Genomic DNA, 19,610 nt, shown 5'->3' with positions numbered 1-19,610 from the left:
ATGTAACGTATTAGTCTGGATGGGCTGGCCAGTGGCTTTGGCTGTACTCCGGAGCCGACAACATGTGACCTGGGGATTATCACACGGAAATATGCTGGGAATGCCACATCCCAGCAGGTAATACTGGCTGCCAGAGGGGGGTAATGCCCAGTGCCTGGAGGAGATTAACCCCCTATGGGCAGGCTTGGCTGGTGCAGGAAGGGTTATTGGGAAGAGGATAGTGCTGGGGTATCAGATCTCTCCCCCTTCCACCACCTGTCAGCAGTGACTCCGCTCATCACCCTCAGCAAGGCTCTATCTCCCAGGCAGAGAGTGCTGGCATGGCACCTGACAGGAAGGTGACGAGTGTGAGAGGATCCTGGCATCTGCCCTCTCTTCTGGAGTCACTTTACTGTCACTTCTTCCGCTTCTCTCTACAGCCACAATCACAGCACAGCAGCCTTCTCATCCACACAGCGAGGAGAGCAGCACTTACCAGCAGGACGGTCATCCAGCCAGGGCGATGCCAGTTCTGAGGGAGAGATTGGCACCTCTGGGAGCAGCACCCTAACATCATCCTCCTGCCTGCCTGGTGCCACCAGTCCCCTCATCACGCTGGAGGGAGAGGGAGGGGGAGAGAGCTGGCTGCCTGCAACACGCTGCTCTACATGCTCTGTGCCCAACAAGCGTGTGCAAGTCCTTCCCTCTGTCAGCTGCCTCTATCTCTCTCCTCCTTCTCTTCATCTCTCCCCTCCTTCTATTATATACCCCTCTGCCTCTCTCCTCCTTCTCCTAATATACACCCCTCTGCCTCTCTCCTCCTCCTTCTAATATATACCCCTCTGCCTCTCTCCTCCTTCTCCTAATATACACCCCTCTGCCTCTCTCCTCCTTCTAATATATACCCCTCTGCCTCTCTCCTCCTTCTCATAATATATACCCCTCTGCCTCTCTCCTCCTTCTCATAATATATACCCCTCTGCCTCTCTCCTCCTTCTCCTAATATATACCCCTCTGCCTCTCTCCTCCTTCTCATAATATATACCCCTCTGCCTCTCTCCTCCTTCTCCTAATATATACCCCTCTGCCTCTCTCCTCCTTCTCCTAATATATACCCTCTGCCTCTCTCCTCCTTCTCATAATATATACCCCTCTGCCTCTCTCCTCCTTCTCATAATATATACCCCTCTGCCTCTCTCCTCCTTCTCCTAATATATACCCCTCTGCCTCTCTCCTCCTTCTCATAATATATACCCCTCTGCCTCTCTCCTCCTTCTCCTAATATATACCCCTCTGCCTCTCTCCTCCTTCTCCTAATATATACCCTCTGCCTCTCTCCTCCTTCTCATAATATATACCCCTCTGCCTCTCTCCTCCTTCTCATAATATATACCCCTCTGCCTCTCTCCTCCTTCTCCTAATATATACCCCTCTGGCTCTGCCTCTCTCCTCCTTCTCCTAATTTATACCCCTCTGCCTCTCTCCTCCTTCTCATAATATATACCCCTCTGCCTCTCTCCTCCTGTCCTAATATATACCCTCTGCCTCTCTCCTCCTTCTCCTAATATATAACTGTAACGAACGGTGAAGCACAGAGAGGATCTGATTACCGGTGATCTGCAGTATCACTGGGAATACAGATGTATACCAGATTATAAGTGATCTGCAGTATCACCGATAATCCGATATACCAGCTAACCTCTGTTCACCTGAGTAGAGTGTAGTGTTTGGTGTAACAGTAACACTTAGAGGACTGGCCTCAGTGCAGTGAGGAGTACTGCACGGCTTCCTTCCGAAGACCTGAACTCTCCAAGGCGGGAGGAGTCAGGCTGCGAGTAGGAAGGTTAGTCTGAGAGTGACACTCAGGGGGAAGTGTCACTAACAGGATGGGGAACCGCCTACAATAGTGAGGTCGGTTCTCGAGGTCGGACAAGCCAGGTCGTAACACACGGACAGATAAAGTACAGATTCAGAAGGCAGAGGCGGAGTCTAGGTACAGGCAGAGATCGGCAACAGGGTATCAGAATTATCGAGGTACAAGATCAAGAGGCAGAAGCAGAGGCTAAGGATGAGACGAGGTTCGGCAACAGAGTATCAGAAGGCAAGGTACAAGATCAGAATACAGGAGGATGGTCAGGCAGGCAAAGGGTCATAACAGATAATCACAATCAAACTAGTACTTTAAACTATCAACAGAATCTAGCTAAGTGTAGGATTACAGCTCCAGCTGGTCCCGGCACACTTAAGGATCTGACTACGGGTCTGAGTGCTCCCACGTATGTGTTCGCAACGCCAGACAACCAGCAACTGAACAGCCAGCAGTATATATACACAAGGACCTCTCCAGGACCTCCCTAATTGCTGGACCAATGAGAATAGTGGAAAATGTCAGCTGACCCGCCTGGTCAGCTGACTCCCTTCTGACTGTTATTTAAGCTCTGCCTCTGTGCGCGCGCGCGTGTCACTCTGAATCTTGGTGGACTATCAGTCCCAGCCACACCAGTACTGTCTTGCAATGTATCTAATGAACCGAGTGCGGGAGCCGCCTCCAATGCGGATTCTGCCGTTACCAATGCGGATTCCGCCGTTACCAATGCAGATTCTGCCGCTCTGCCTATGCGGCATGCGGCGTTTTTTCCGCGTTGTGATGCCATGCTGGACGCGGAAACAGCCGCCTCACCTTGAGAGACAGCGGCTTTTCCGCGTTTCATCACAATACCCCTCTGCCTCTCTCCTCCTTCTCCTAATATATACCCCTCTGCCTCTCTCCTCCTTCTCATAATATATACCCCTCTGCCTCTCTCCTCCTTCTCCTAATATTTACCCCTCTGCCTCTCTCCTCCTTCTCATAATATATACCCCTCTGCCTCTCTCCTCCTCCTCCTAATATATACCCCTCTGCCTCTCTCCTCCTTCTCATAATATATACCCCTCTGCCTCTCTCCTCCTTCTCCTAATATATACCCCTCTGCCTCTCTCCTCCTTCTCCTAATATAAACCCCTCTGCCTCTCTCCTCCTCCTTCTAATATATACCCCTCTGCCTCTCTCCTCCTCCTAATATATACCCCTCTGCCTCTCTCCTCCTCCTCCTAATATATACCCCTCTGCCTCTCTCCTCCTTATAAATATATACCATCTGCCTCTCTCCTCCTTCTCCTAATATATACCCCTCTGCCTCTCTCCTCCTTCTCATAATATATACCCCTCTGCCTCTCTCCTCCTTCTCCTAATATATACCCCTCTGCCTCTCTCCTCCTTATAAATATATACCCCTCTGCCTCTCTCCTCCTCCTCCTAATATATACCCCTCTGCCTCTCTCCTCCTTCTCCTAATATATACCCCTCTGCCTCTCTCCTCCTTCTCCTAATATATACCCCTCTGCCTCTCTCCTCCTTCTCCTAATATATACCCATCTGCCTCTCTCCTCCTCCTTCTAATATATACCCCTCTGCCTCTCTCCTCCTCCTAATATATACCCCTCTGCCTCTCTCCTCCTCCTCCTAATATATACCCCTCTGCCTCTCTCCTCCTTATAAATATATACCCTCTGCCTCTCTCCTCCTTCTCCTAATATATACCCCTCTGCCTCTCTCCTCCTCCTTCTAATATATACCCCTCTGCCTCTCTCCTCCTAATATATACCCCTATGCCTCTCTACTCCTTCTCATAATATATACCTCTCTGCCTCTCTCCTCCTTCTCCTAATATATACCTCTCTGCCTCTCTCCTCCTTCTCCTAATATATACCCCTCTGCCTCTCTCCTCCTTCTCCTAATATATACCCCTCTGCCTCTCTCCTCCTCCTAATATATACCCCTCTGCCTCTCTCCTCCTTCTCCTAATATATACCCCTCTGCCTCTCTCCTCCTTCTCATAATATATACCCCTTTGCCTCTCCCATCCTTCTCCTAATATATACCCCTCTGCCTCTCCCATCCTTCTCCTAATATATACCCCTCTGCCTCTCTCCTCCTTCTCCTAATATATACCCCTCTGCCTCTCTCCTCCTCCTAATATATACCCCTCTGCCTCTCTCCTCCATCTCTCCCCTCTGCCTCTCTCCTCCATCTCTCCCCTCTGCCTCTCTCCTCCTTCTCCTACTATATACCCCTCTGCCTCTCTCCTCCTTCTCCTAATATATACCCCTCTGCCTCTCTCCTCCTTCTCCTACTATATACCCCTCTGCCTCTCTCCTCCTTCTCCTAATATATACCCCTCTGCCTCTCTCCTCCTTCTCCTAATATATACCCCACTGCCTCTCTCCTCCTTCTCCTAATATATACCCCTCTGCCTCTCTCCTCCTTCTCCTAATATATACCCCTCTGCCTCTCTCCTCCTTCTCCTAATATATACCCCTCTGCCTCTCTCCTCCTTCTCCTAATATATACCCCTCTGCCTCTCTCCTCCTCCTAATATATACCCCTCTGCCTCTCTCCTCCTTCTCCTAATATATACCCCTCTGCCTCTCTCCTCCTTCTCCTAATATATACCCCTCTGCCTCTCTCCTCCTTCTCCTAATATATACCCCTCTGCCTCTCTCCTCCTTCTCCTAATATATACCCCTCTGCCTCTCTCCTCCTTCTCCTAATATATACCCCTCTGCCTCTCTCCTCCTTCTCCTAATATATACCCCTCTGCCTCTCTCCTCCTCTATCTCTCCCCTCTGCTTCTCTCCTCCTCCATCTCTCCCCTCTCTCATAATATATACCCCCCGGGCCAAATGCAATACACATTTTCACCAGAGTTTTCTCCTAGGAGATTATTTTTCATCTTAAATTAAAAAAAACTTTCCAGTACTTTTCATCTACAAAAGTACCAAAAAGTAATTGAAAAACAACTATAAAAATAATGTTGAGTATTTGCTTGCTTTTTGGTGGCTTAAAAGGCATTCTATTGACAGGTTTAGAAATATCACTTAGGAGAAAACTCAGGAGAAAAAGTTAATTGCATATGGGCCCTTGTCTCTCTCTCCTCCTTCATCTCTCCCTTCTGCCTCTCTCCTCCATCTCTCCACCCTGCCTCTCTCCTCCTAATATATACCCTCTGTCTCTCCTCCTTTATCTCTCCCCTCCGTCTCCTGATATATACAGTTTGTCTCTCTCCTCCATCTCTTACTATTCAATCCCTCTTTATAACCCCCCCCCCCCCCCCCCTTCCCCTCTGCATCACTCTCCTCTGTCTCTCTTCCTTCTTCACATCTGTCTCCTTATCTCTCCCTGCTGTATTTCATCCTATTAAACTCTACCTTCCTCATCTCTCCCCTTTCCTCATCTCTCCAGCACTAGAGACGGCCCGAACATCAGATTTTAGGTTCGCGAACCGCGAACGTGAACTTCCGCAAACGTTTGAGTTCACAGGAACCGGGCGAACCGCCATAGACTTCAATGGGCAGGCAAATTTTAAAACATACAAGGACTATTTCTGGCCACAAAAGTGATGAAATGGTTGTTTCAAGGGATCTAACACCTGGAGGGGGGCATGGCGGAGTGGGATACATGCCAAAAGCCCCTCGTAAAATTACGTATTTGACACAGAGTAGGGTTATAATGCCTAAAGGGCAGAAATCACATAACATTCCTAAATTGGAGGTATGAAGTGCTTTAAAAATCTTGCGTGGGTATACATGGATCAGGTAGAGTAAATCGTGTACAGTTTGGGTATTGCCTTTTTGGAAAAATGATTGCGGCCTGGTATCTTCTACTGTGGTGTCCCAATCACCGCAAATTTTCGGAAGGCCTCAGAATCCACCAGCTGGTATGGTAACAGCTGGCGAGCTAACAGTTCCGCCAAGCCAGCTGTCAGACACCGGGCAAGGGGGTGACTGGCAGACATTGGTTTCTTCCACTCAAATATTTCCTTAACGGACACCTGGCTGCTGCTGTGGGCAGAGGAGCAGGAACTGCTCAAGGTGAGAGGTGGAGTGGAGAAGGATGGCTGTGAAGGTGCAAGGGCAGCAGAGGATAAAGTGGCTGAAGATGCTGGACCAGGAGGAAGAGGAGACGGAGGGTGGCTTTGCGTTTGTGTGCTGCTTTTCCTCATGTGCTCACCCCACTGGTGTTTGTGATGGGAGAGAAGTGCCATCGTAAGGCAGTTGTTCCTAGGTGGGTGTTGCACTTTCCATAACTCAGTTTTTGTTGGCAGATATCACAGGTGGCATTGCTGTAATCTGAGGCAAAGACACAAAAAAATGCCACACTGGTGAGCTCTGGAATAACGGCATTGTGGTGGTGGCAGCAGCAGGCGTTGAAGGGCGTGTTGGCTGGCTGACCCTAGGTGGCGATACATGGCACTGGACATTGCCATGAGCTGTGACATTGCTGCGATGAGCTCCCCCTCCTGCTTACAGCAACTCGTCTCCTCCTCCTCTCTGTCTCCCCCTCTGAACTGACCCCCTGTTCATCTCGTCTTCCGGGTTCCCGCGTGACATCCATACCCACATCATCACTTGTAGTAGTGGTGGTGGCTGCCGGCTGAGTGGTAAGAAGTTGTGGGGTGCCAGAATCAGAGCAGGAGGAGGAAGATAGGTCACAGTTCCGTGCAGAAGCTGAGGAGGATGAGGTGTTCTGTGTTAACCAGTCAACTAAGTCCTCAGAATTTTGGGGGTTGAGGGTATGTGCCCTCTGAACTCTGTGCATTGGTGGAGGGCCGCACAAAATCACACCAGCACGACCTCGGAAAGACCTGCGGGGTGGCCTGCCGCTGCTTGTCATTTTTTCCATATTGTGGTATGCAGTAGTACTAAAAATATTCAGTAGTGGTAGACAGTATGTGTAATCACAAAGAGGCACACAATCAGTGTCAAAAACACAGCAAGTGTGGGGTGTGTGCGTGTGTGCGTGCGCGTCACCCTTCCTCTCACTACAGCAGCAGCAGACTGAGAACATGGCCGGCGCTGCTGTGTTTTTATAGGAGGGGGCCAGGGGGGGTCCGTGGGTGAGTGCAGCCTAATTGGCTGCCATGTGTCTGCTGACTGTGATGTAGAGGGTCAAAGTTTAGCCCAATGATGTTGTATAGGGGGCGGGTGGAACGCGTCAAACAGCTAAATTTCGCCAGGAACTGTCCGTCCGCCGGCGAACCGTTCGGGCCATCTCTATGCAGCACACCCTCTTCACAGCTCTCCCTTATGTCATTCTTCATACCTTATCTACATCTTCCCTTTCTTCCTCTACTCCCCCCACGTTTCTACTACCCCCTCTCTCTGTAGCTCTCCCTCTATCCCCCTTCCTCTATCATACTCTTTACTTCTCTTCCTCTCTCTTTCTCACCTCTCCTCAACCGCCCCGTCAAACCCCAACACCCCCCCCCCCCCTGGTCACTCTCTTTCTGTCCCTGTCTCCCACTATCCCCCTCTCTTTCCCTCTATCCCCTCCCTCTCTCATCCTCCAGCTTTCTTTCTCTCCTCTTCTCTCTCTTCCTCTATGCCTCTCTCTCCCCGCAGTTAGGGAAAGTCCTGTTCACTTCCAATATCTTACTGTGCAGAGAGGTTTCTATTTTTGAGACTTCCCTGATTAGATGTGAGAACTAAACACAGACCCTCCTCTTGTGTGCTTTCTCTCTGGCCAGCGACCACTGAATCTGCAAGCCAGGCTGGCCCCAGTAGTCCCACCTGCAAAACCCGTATGGTCTCTGAACAGGTTAAGCAAGCAGCTCAGTGAAATCTGAGTCTAGGCCTGATGCCACCTCTCTCCAGATCCTTAATCATTAATCATAGGCTCAGCTGGAAGAGAACAATGAGGGAGTTGTAGTCCCTAGCCAGCATGAACTACAGGCAATGAAGCACTGACATCTCCTGCAGCACTTTACAGAGTACATAGTCATGTCACTGACTGTCCTCAGAGCTCACAATCTAGTCCTTGCCATAAACATAGTCTAATGTCTTACCATATTATTATTATGTATTTATATAGCACTGACATCTTCTGCAGCACTTTACAGAGTACAGTCGTGTCACTGTCCTCAGAGGAGCTCACACTCTAATCCTATCATAGTCATAGTCTAATGTCCTACCATATTATTATTATGTATTTATATAGCACTGACATCTTCTGCAGCACTGTACAAAGTACATACTCATGTCACTGACTGTCCTCAGAGGAGCTCACAATCTAACCCTATCATAGTCATAGTCTAATGTCCTACCATATTATTATTATTATTAATTATGTATTTATCGAGCACTGATGTCCTATGCAGCACTTTAAAGGGTACATAGTCATGTCACTAACTGTCCTCAGAGGAGCTCACAATCCAATCCTACCATAGTCATAGTGTAATGCCCTACCATATTATTATTATGTATTTATATAGCACTGACATCTTCTGCAGCACTGTACAGAGTACATACTCATGTCACTGACTGTCCTCAGAGAAGCTCACAATCTAACCCTATCATAGTCATAGTCTAATGTCCTACCATATTATTATTGTGTATTTATATAGCACTGACATCTCCTGCAGCACTTTACAGAGTACATAGTCATGTCACTGACTGTCCTCAGAGGAGCTCACACTCTAATCCTACCATAGTCATAGTCTAATGTCCTACCATATTATTATTATGTATTTATGTAGCACTGACATCTTCTGCAGCACTTTACAGAGTACATAGTCATGTCACTGACTGTCCTCAGAGGAGCTCACAATCTAATCCTACCATAGTCATAGTCTAATGTCCTACCATATTATTATTATGTATTTATATAGCCCTGACATCTTCTGCAGCACATTACAGAGTACATAGTCATGTCACTGACTGTCCTCAGAGGAGCTCACACTCTAATCCTGCCATAGTCATAGTCTAATGTCCTACCATATTATTATTATGTATTTATATAGCACTGACATCTTCTGCAGCACATTACAGAGTACATAGTCATGTCACTGACTGTCCTCAGAGGAGCTCACAATCTAATCCTACCATAGTCATAGTCTAATTTCCTCCAATATTATTATTATGTATTTATATAGCACTGACATCTCCTGCAACACTTTACAGAGTACATAGTCATGTCACTAACTGTCCTCAGAGGAGCTCACAATCCAATCCTACCATAGTCATAGTGTAATGTCCTACCATATTATTATTATGTATTTATATAGCACTGACATCTTCTGCAGCACTGTACAGAGTACATACTCATGTCACTGACTGTCCTCAGAGAAGCTCACAATCTAACCCTATCATAGTCATAGTCTAATGTCCTACCATATTATTATTGTGTATTTATATAGCACTGACATCTCCTGCAGCACTTTACAGAGTACATAGTCATGTCACTGACTGTCCTCAGAGGAGCTCACACTCTAATCCTACCATAGTCATAGTCTAATGTCCTACCATATTATTATGTATTTATATAGCAGTGACATCTCCTGCAGCACATTACAGAGCACATAGCCATGTCACTGACTATCCTCACAGGAGCTCACACTCTAATCCTACCATAGTCATAGTCGAATGTCCTACCATATTATTATTATGTATTTATGTAGCACTGACATCTTCTGCAGCACTTTACATAGTACATAGTCATGTCACTGACTGTCCTCAGAGGAGCTCACAATCTAATCCTACCATAGTCATAGTCTAATGTCCTACCATATTATTATTATGTATTTATATAGCAGTGACATCTCCTGCAGCACATTACAGAGCACATAGCCATGTCACTGACTATCCTCACAGGAGCTCACACTCTAATCCTACCATAGTCATAGTCTAATGTCCTACCATATTATTATTATGTATTTATATAGCCCTGACATCTTCTGCAGCACATTACAGAGTACATAGTCATGTTACTGACTGTCCTCAGAGGAGCTCACACTCTAATCCTGCCATAGTCATAGTCTAATGTCCTACCATATTATTATTATGTATTTATATAGCACTGACATCTTCTGCAGCACATTACAGAGTACATAGTCATGTCACTGGCTGTCCTCAGAGGAGCTCACACTCTAATCCTGCCATAGTCATAGTCTAATGTCCTACCATATTATTATTATGTATTTATATAGCACTGACATCTTCTGCAGCACATTACAAAGTACATAGTCATGTCACTGACTGTCCTCAGAGGAGCTCACAATCTAATCCTACCATAGTCATAGTCTAATGTCCTCCCATATTATTATTATGTATTTATATAGCACTGACATCTCCTGCAGCACTTTACAGAGTACATAGTCATGTCACTGACTGTCCTCAGAGGAGCTCACACTCTAATCCTACCATAGTCATAGTCTAATGTCCTACCATATTATTATGTATTTATATAGCAGTGACATCTCCTGCAGCACATTACAGAGTACATAGTCATGTCACTGGCTGTCCTCAGAGGAGCTCACACTCTAATCCTGCCATAGTCATAGTCTAATGTCCTACCATATTATTATTATGTATTTATATAGCACTGACATCTTCTGCAGCACATTACAAAGTACATAGTCATGTCACTGACTGTCCTCAGAGGAGCTCACAATCTAATCCTACCATAGTCATAGTCTAATGTCCTCCCATATTATTATTATGTATTTATATAGCACTGACATCTCCTGCAGCACATTACAGAGTACATAGTCATGTCACTGACTGTCCTCAGAGGAGCTCACACTCTAATCCTACTATAGTCATAGTGTAATGTCCTCCCATATTATTATTATGTATTTATATAGCACTGACATCTTCTGCAGCACATTACAGAGTACATAGTCATGTCACTGACTGTCCTCAGAGGAGCTCACACTCTAATCCTACTATAGTCATAGTCTAATGTCTTGCCATATTATTATTATGTATTTATATAGCACTGACATCTTCTGCAGCACATTACAGAGTACATAGTCATGTCACTGGCTGTCCTCAGAGGAGCTCACACTCTAATCCTACCATAGTCATAGTCTGATGTCCTACCATATTATTATCATGTATTTATATAGCACTGACATCTTCTGCAGCACTGTACAGAGTACAGCAGAGAGTGTCCATTACTCTCTAGGAATAGACCTGCACTCCTTACTGCTGGCTCTTGGCTGAAACAGACACCAGCTATTCTGAGCAGTAAGCACCACTGAGAGATTTTTTCCACTATGAAACGCGATCGCAATTGCGCTGCGATCACGTATCAAACTCATTTCCACTAATGTGATTGCGGCTGAGCTGCTATACTCGGTATAGGAGCTCAATCACCGTTCCGTGCACGGAGGTAGCCAGAGCACCAGGCAGGTGCAAGACGTCGCTGGAGGCTCGGTGAGTATTTAGGGGGGAGGTTTGTGCTTTTTCGACGGGTGGTCAAGCAACGGGCAAGCAGATGTGTCTGTCATCAGGCGATCCCCGCTCGTGCCAGCAGGGGTGTAGCAATAGGGGGTGCAGAGGTAGCGACCGCATCAGGGCCCTTGGTCCAGAGGGGCCCCCGAAGGGCCCTCCCTCAACTACAGTATTAGCTCTCTATTGGTCCTGTGCTTATAATAATCACTTCTACAGATACTTTTAATATTGGTAATCATTAGCAAACTGCTCCCCATCCCCTTCTTGCACCTCTGACACTGTAGTTGCCATTGCCAGGTTTTGGTGCGCCGTATCAATTGGTATGTATAGAGTGCTTGGGGGGCCCCATTGTAAAACTTGCATCGGGGCCCACAGCCGCTTAGCTACGCCACTGGGTGCCAGATACCTGGGACTGTGCTGTATGCAAACTGGTGAAACCTGAAGCATACAAGCCAGCAGTATAGTCATGTTTTGCCCCACATACTGGATCAGGGCAGTTTCTAGGCTAAATTGCGCCTAGGGTGAGGGTGTAAGAGTGGATACCCTTCCCCCCACATGGACTCTCGGACTCTTAATCTTTAGGGACAGTCACACAGCCACAGGTCACTGGTAGATCTGCCTACTTATTAGTGACCAGCCGCTCATCCAGGAGGAAGCAGAGACCAGGAAAACACACAGGCGAGGAGAGCCCGGAAAGCCGACTCCTCCATGGTTGCCGCGCACTGACAGCCTGCAGTACCGCTACAGGACATCAGGTGTCATTAAGCGGTGGTGATGTGATGATGACGTGACGTCTGACGCAGGCAGCCCAGGAGGAGTCAAGGAAGGTGATTGCGGGTAATCTTCTTTCTTCTTCCATTTGGCTGCACCATCTCCCTAGCGGTTATGTCCTTCTGCCTGCGCCCCCCTTCTTCTACTTGCTGGTCTGCACCCAGGGCGGTCGTCTCGCCCGCACTGCCCAAGAAACGGCCCTGTATTGGATCCCCGCAGAAATGGAGTCAGGAAGGAATGCCAAGCCTTGCAAAATACTCTGCTTCATTTTGAGTATACACAAAAAAGCCTTAAAGAGGAACTCCAGTGAAAATAATGTAATGAAAAAGTGCTTCATTTTTACAATAATTATGTATAAATGATTGAGTCGGTATTTGCCCATTGTAAAATCTTTCCTCTCCCTGATTTACAGTCTGACATTTATTACTTGGTGACATTTTTACTGTTGGCAGGTGATGTAGCTGCTGCATGCTTTTTTGCCAGTTGGAAACAGCTGTAAACAGCTATTTCCCACAATGCAGCAAGGTTCACAGACAGGAAACTGCCAGGAGTACCACGGTCCTCAGAGTTTCTTGTGGGAGGGGTTTCACCACAATATCAGTCATACAGCGCCCCCTGATGGTCTGTTTGTGAAAAGGAATAGATTTCTCATTTAAAAGGGGGTATCAGCTACTGATTGGGATAAAGTTCAATTCTTGGTCGGAGTTTCTCTTTAAGTCCCATACACACTATAACAAATGCCTCTGCCGAGAGTCCGGAAGGTGCACTGTAGCACCCCCTCCCCCGACTGCTCAATCAGCCTTCCATCCTGGGGATCACTTTGTTCTCCCCACTTACCACACCCACCCCGTGACATCACTCCAACAACGCTCTGCCTCCCTCACATAGAGCAGAGCATGTTGCCACTTCATGTCTGTACAATCTCGCCCCTGCAAGGTCACCAGAAAGATCATGTCCCGCCCCCCATCTGGCAATGCTGATTATGAGTGTGTACGTGCCTTTAGATAGGTAAAGGGTTAAAAGAAGGTATTAAAGTGGACCTGAACTCTTGTACAAGACAGAAGGAAAACAGAGAATTGCACCCTGTATGTATTTAGAGAGTTTAGCCTGTCTAATTCCATCTCATCTGTGACTAATCACAAGTTGTAATCGGATCTCTCCTGAGTCACCTGACTGCCACGGCAGATAAACTTATTTGAAAGCACAGGATGTTGACAACATATCTGCTTACATGAAAGCAGGAAGTAGACACACTGCGGGATTTGTGTCAGCTGTAACAAAGAAATGTTTTTCTTAAAAGGTTATTATGCTGTTGCAGAGGACGTTCTGAGTTTAGGTCCATTTTAAGATAACCCATAAGAACAGGATAAAGTTGTGAAAAGTCTGTGAGTGAATAAATTCCTGGCGGACTCTGCTGCTGCGGCTCGCGCTCCCTGGCGATGGGGACAGCGAGAATAAAGTGCTATTCATGAGATATTGGCTGTTTTCTCCTGGACGGAGGTGCTGTGTGTGTGTCCCGGACAGATAACGTGTGTTTGGGAGGCGGAGCTGCTCTCTCCACACTGTGTGACCAGCAGATAAAGATACCATTCACCCTGGTGCGGGCCTGGCGCAGCCTGTGCAGATTACTGTACACAGAGGCTCTCCATATCCTGACACTCCACAAACAGCTCTCTGTGGCCGACTGCTGCCCAACACAGCCCCCCGGGGCCTTTCTCTGGGCCGAGGGCCATCCACATGCAGGATATTGTTGGAGCAGTGTTCTGTACATACAGATAGGCATCCAGTATAACAAGTTAGAACTCTTTACTGAAGAAAAACACACAAAAATAGTTCATACACCACCATTTAGGAAATGCAGCTTACGGTTCACATTACCGTTTTTTTTTGCAGATCGGATCGGAACGTATACTGTACAAAGTACGAACGGAACGGATGTGAAAGGATCCAATGTTAGCCTATGGATCCATTCACATGCGTCCGTTGGTACGGATATGTTCTGTCCCTGGGTCTAAAAATTGCTGCAGGCCCTAATTTTCCAGACCACTCTGTCCAGCGGAACAGATCTGGACAAAAAATGCTGCAGCATTGGGGGCAATGGGAAACCCTCTCTACTGCAGCCCACACACTTGTATACTGACCCTCTCTACTGCAGCCCACACACACTTGTATACTGACCCTCTCTACCGCAGCCCACACACACTTGTATACTGACCCTCTCTACCGCAGCCCACACACACTTGTATACTGACCCTCTCTACTACAGCCCACACACACTTGTATACTGACCCTCTCTACCACAGCCCACACACACTTGTATACTGACCCTGTCTACCACAGCCCACACACACTTGTATACTGACCCTGTCTACCACAGCCCACACACACTTGTATACTGACCCTCTCTACCGCAGCCCAGACACACTTGTATACTGACCCTCTCTACCACAGCCCACACACACTTGTATACTGACCCTCTCTACTACAGCCCACACACACTTGTATACTGACCCTCTCTACCACAGCCCACACACACTTGTATACTGACCCTCTCTACCACAGCCCACACACACTTGTATACTGACCCTCTCTACCACAGCCCACACACACTTGTATACTGACCCTCTCTACCGCAGCCCAGACACACTTGTATACTGACCCTCTCTACCACAGCCCACACACACTTGTATACTGACCCTCTGTACCGCAGCCCACACACACTTGTATACTGACCCTCTCTACTACAGCCCACACACACTTGTATACTGACCCTCTGTACTGCAGCCCACACACACTTGTATACTTACCCTCTCTACCACAGCCCACACACACTTGTATACTGACCCTCTCTACCACAGCCCACACACACTTGTATACTGACCCTCTCTACCACAGCCCACACACACTTGTATACTGACCCTCTCTACCACAGCCCACACACACTTGTATACTGACCCTCTCTACCACAGCCCACACACACTTGTATACTGACCCTCTCTACAGCAGCCCACACACACTTGTATACTGACCCTCTCTACCACAGCCCACACACACTTGTATACTGACCCTCTCTACCGCAGCCCACACACACTTGTATACTGACCCTCTCTACCGCAGCCCACACACATGTATACTGACCCTCTCTACCGCAGCCCACGCACACTTGTATACTGACCCTCTCTACCACAGCCCACACACACTTGTATACTGACCCTCTCTACTACAGCCCACACACACTTGTATACTGACCCTCTCTACCACAGCCCACACACACTTGTATACTGACCCTCTCTACCACAGCCCACACACACTTGTATACTGACCCTCTCTACCACAGCCCACACACACTTGTATACTGACCCTCTCTACCACAGCCCACACACACTTGTATACTGACCCTCTCTACAGCAGCCCACACACACTTGTATACTGACCCTCTCTACCACAGCCCACACACACTTGTATACTGACCCTAACTACCGCAGCCCACACACACTTGTATACTGACCCTCTTTACCGCAGCCCACGCACACTTGTATTCTGACCCTCTGTACCGCAGCCCACACACACTTGTATACTGACCCTCTCTACCACAGCCCACACACACTTGTATACTGACCCTCTCTACCACAGCCCACACACACTTGTATACTGACCCTCTCTACCACAGCCCACACACACTTGTATACTGACCCTCTCTACCACAGCCCACACACACTTGTATACTGATCCTCTCTACTCCAGCCCACACACACTTGTATACTGACCCTGTCTACCGCAGCCCACACACACTTGTATACTGACCCTCTCTACAGCAGCCCACACACACTTGTATAGTGACCCTCTCTACCGCAGCCCACACACACTTATATACTGACCCTAACTACCGCAGCCCACACACACTTGTATACTGACCCTCTCTACCGCAGCCCACGCACACTTGTATTCTGACCCTCTGTACCGCAGCCCACACACACTTGTATACTGACCCTCTCTACTACAGCCCACACACACTTGTATACTGACCCTCTCTACAGCAGCCCACACACACTTGTATACTGACCCTCTCTACCACAGCCCACACACACTTGTATACTGACCCTCTCTACCACAGCCCACACACACTTGTATACTATCCCTCTGTACCGCAGCCCACACACACTTGTATACTGACCCTCTCTACCACAGCCCACACACACTTGTATACTGACCCTGTCTACCACAGCCCACACACACTTGTATACTGACCCTGTCTACCACAGCCCACACACACTTGTATACTGACCCTCTCTACCGCAGCCCAGACACACTTGTATACTGACCCTCTCTACCACAGCCCACACACACTTGTATACTGACCCTCTCTACTACAGCCCACACACACTTGTATACTGACCCTCTCTACCACAGCCCACACACACTTGTATACTGACCCTCTCTACCACAGCCCACACACACTTGTATACTGACCCTCTCTACCACAGCCCACACACACTTGTATACTGACCCTCTCTACCGCAGCCCAGACACACTTGTATACTGACCCTCTCTACCACAGCCCACACACACTTGTATACTGACCCTCTGTACCGCAGCCCACACACACTTGTATACTGACCCTCTCTACTACAGCCCACACACACTTGTATACTGACCCTCTGTACTGCAGCCCACACACACTTGTATACTGACCCTCTCTACCACAGCCCACACACACTTGTATACTGACCCTCTCTACCACAGCCCACACACACTTGTATACTGACCCTCTCTACCACAGCCCACACACACTTGTATACTGACCCTCTCTACCACAGCCCACACACACTTGTATACTGACCCTCTCTACCACAGCCCACACACACTTGTATACTGACCCTCTCTACAGCAGCCCACACACACTTGTATACTGACCCTCTCTACCGCAGCCCACGCACACTTGTATACTGACCCTCTCTACTACAGCCCACACACACTTGTATACTGACCCTCTCTACTACAGCCCACACACACTTGTATACTGACCCTCTCTACCACAGCCCACACACACTTGTATACTGACCCTCTCTACCACAGCCCACACACACTTGTATACTGACCCTCTCTACCACAGCCCACACACACTTGTATACTGACCCTCTCTACCACAGCCCACACACACTTGTATACTGACCCTCTCTACAGCAGCCCACACACACTTGTATACTGACCCTCTCTACCACAGCCCACACACACTTGTATACTGACCCTAACTACCGCAGCCCACACACACTTGTATACTGACCCTCTTTACCGCAGCCCACGCACACTTGTATTCTGACCCTCTGTACCGCAGCCCACACACACTTGTATACTGACCCTCTCTACCACAGCCCACACACACTTGTATACTGACCCTCTCTACCACAGCCCACACACACTTGTATACTGACCCTCTCTACCACAGCCCACACACACTTGTATACTGACCCTCTCTACCACAGCCCACACACACTTGTATACTGATCCTCTCTACTCCAGCCCACACACACTTGTATACTGACCCTGTCTACCGCAGCCCACACACACTTGTATACTGACCCTCTCTACAGCAGCCCACACACACTTGTATAGTGACCCTCTCTACCGCAGCCCACACACACTTATATACTGACCCTAACTACCGCAGCCCACACACACTTGTATACTGACCCTCTCTACCGCAGCCCACGCACACTTGTATTCTGACCCTCTGTACCGCAGCCCACACACACTTGTATACTGACCCTCTCTACTACAGCCCACACACACTTGTATACTGACCCTCTCTACAGCAGCCCACACACACTTGTATACTGACCCTCTCTACCACAGCCCACACACTCTTGTATACTGACCCTCTGTACCGCAGCCCACACACACTTGTATACTGACCCTCTCTACCACAGCCCACACACACTTGTATACTGACCCTCTCTACCACAGCCCACACACACTTGTATACTGACCCTCTCTACCACAGCCCAGACACACTTGTATACTGACCCTAACTACTGCAGCCCAGACACACTTGTATACTGACCCTCTCTACTCCAGCCCACACACACTTGTATACTGACCCTCTCTACTGCAGCCCAGAAACACTTGTATACTGACCCTCTCTACCACAGCCCACACACACTTGTATACTGACCCTCTGTACCGCAGCCCACACACACTTGTATACTGACCCTCTCTACCACAGCCCACACACACTTGCACACTGACCCTCTCTACTGCAGCCCACACACACTTGTACACTGACCCTCTCTACTGCAGCCCACACACACTTGTATACTGACCCTGTCTACCGCAGCCCACACACACTTGTATACTGACCCTCTCTACTGCAGCCCACGCACACTTGTATACTGACCCTCTCTACTGCAGCCCACACACACTTGTATACTGACCCTCTCTACTGCAGCCCATGCATTGGCCCTGGATTACCCCCCTTTGCACCCCACCCAGTTGCTTTTCAGGCTACCCAGCTGGAAAAAAAATCTCTGGGGAGAACGCTGATTACGAATTTTATTCATACCGCCCAACTTTTTGAGATATAAAAGAATTTCAATTTAAAGGAAAGGGGGGGAAATGTTATCAATAAAACATTTTTTTTTCATTAGAAAAATACATATATTTACGCAGATCTGTCCTGAAAGAGGGACTCGTGAGGAAGAAAAAGGGATTTAATTGCCAAAAAGGGGCAGTTGTGAGCTGATTGTTGTTTCTCATTATTATTCCCATTATGCTTATTATCAGTATGTTTCCTGTGAGCAGCGCCACATATAATCAGTATCTATTATCAGTACAGCTCTCACCACTATGAGCACTGCTGTCTGTGGCGACATGTTACGCTCAGCTGAGCTGATGAGGCGGCGCGCAGAGGATGCCGGGAAGTCCTATCAGGTGGGCGGGGCGCGTCACGTGACGTGCGTGCAGCGTAAGGGACACGTGTCCGGGTGGAGGAAGATGGCGGCCCCCATACAGCAGCTGGTGGCAGAGCTCTCCGGTCAGGAGGATCCCATAGAGGCGCTGCGGAGCCTGAAGACTGCCGTGCTCGCCCTTCCGCTGACCGGCCTGAGCGAGCGTCGGCCCGCATGGAGCCTCCGGCCCGTCTTCCGCCTGGTGGAGACCCGAGAGAGGTGTGTGGTGCACTGCGGCCAGCAGAGGGCGCTCCTGCTGCATGCATAGCCTACTCCTGTGTCAGCAACCAGCAGAGGGCGCTCCTGCTGCATGCATAGCCTGCTCCTGTGTCACCAGAGGGCGCTCCTGCTGCATGCATAGCCTGCTCCTGTGTCAGCAACCAGCAGAGGGCGCTCCTGCTGCATGCATAGCCTGCTCCTGTGTCAGCAACCAGCAGAGGGCGCTCCTGCTGCATGCATAGCCTGCTCCTGTGTCAGCAACCAGCAGAGGGACCTCCCTGCTGCATGCATAGCCTGCTCCTGTGTCAGCAGAGGGTGCTCCTGCTGCATGCATAGCCTGCTCCTGTGTCAGCAGAGGGCGCTCCTGCTGCATGCATAGCCTGCTCCTGTGTCAGCAGAGGGTGCTCCTGCTGCATGCATAGCCTG

General features: G+C 48.6%; 2 protein-coding genes across 4 annotated transcripts in view; one reads left to right on the top strand and one right to left on the bottom strand.

Annotated features, from left to right (window-relative positions):
* LOC137527955 (protein CutA homolog) overlaps nucleotides 1-18,961 on the bottom strand; it is a 40,708-nt gene extending 21,747 nt beyond the window's left edge. For 2 of the 3 annotated variants that reach the window (XM_068249089.1, XM_068249090.1), the window contains exon 1: nucleotides 476-718. In XM_068249089.1, the coding sequence (XP_068105190.1) occupies nucleotides 476-556 (81 nt within the window). In that variant the 5' untranslated portion in view covers nucleotides 557-718. Of the gene's footprint in view, nucleotides 1-475; nucleotides 719-18,860 lie in introns of those variants that run through there. The other variant, XM_068249091.1, reaches the window with a different exon arrangement.
* Nucleotides 18,874-19,610, top strand: part of PSMD5 (proteasome 26S subunit, non-ATPase 5) — a 28,939-nt gene continuing 28,202 nt past the window's right edge. The window contains exon 1 of the mRNA XM_068249085.1: nucleotides 18,874-19,184. Within this exon, the coding sequence (XP_068105186.1) occupies nucleotides 18,889-19,184 (296 nt within the window). The 5' untranslated portion in view covers nucleotides 18,874-18,888. The remainder of the gene's footprint in view (nucleotides 19,185-19,610) is intronic.

This window comes from Hyperolius riggenbachi, chromosome 8 (genome assembly GCF_040937935.1).
Source record: "Hyperolius riggenbachi isolate aHypRig1 chromosome 8, aHypRig1.pri, whole genome shotgun sequence".
NCBI lineage: Eukaryota > Metazoa > Chordata > Amphibia > Anura > Hyperoliidae > Hyperolius > Hyperolius riggenbachi.
The sequence above is the reverse complement of the archived record's forward strand: the minus strand, read 5'-3'. Positions and strand labels throughout refer to the sequence as shown.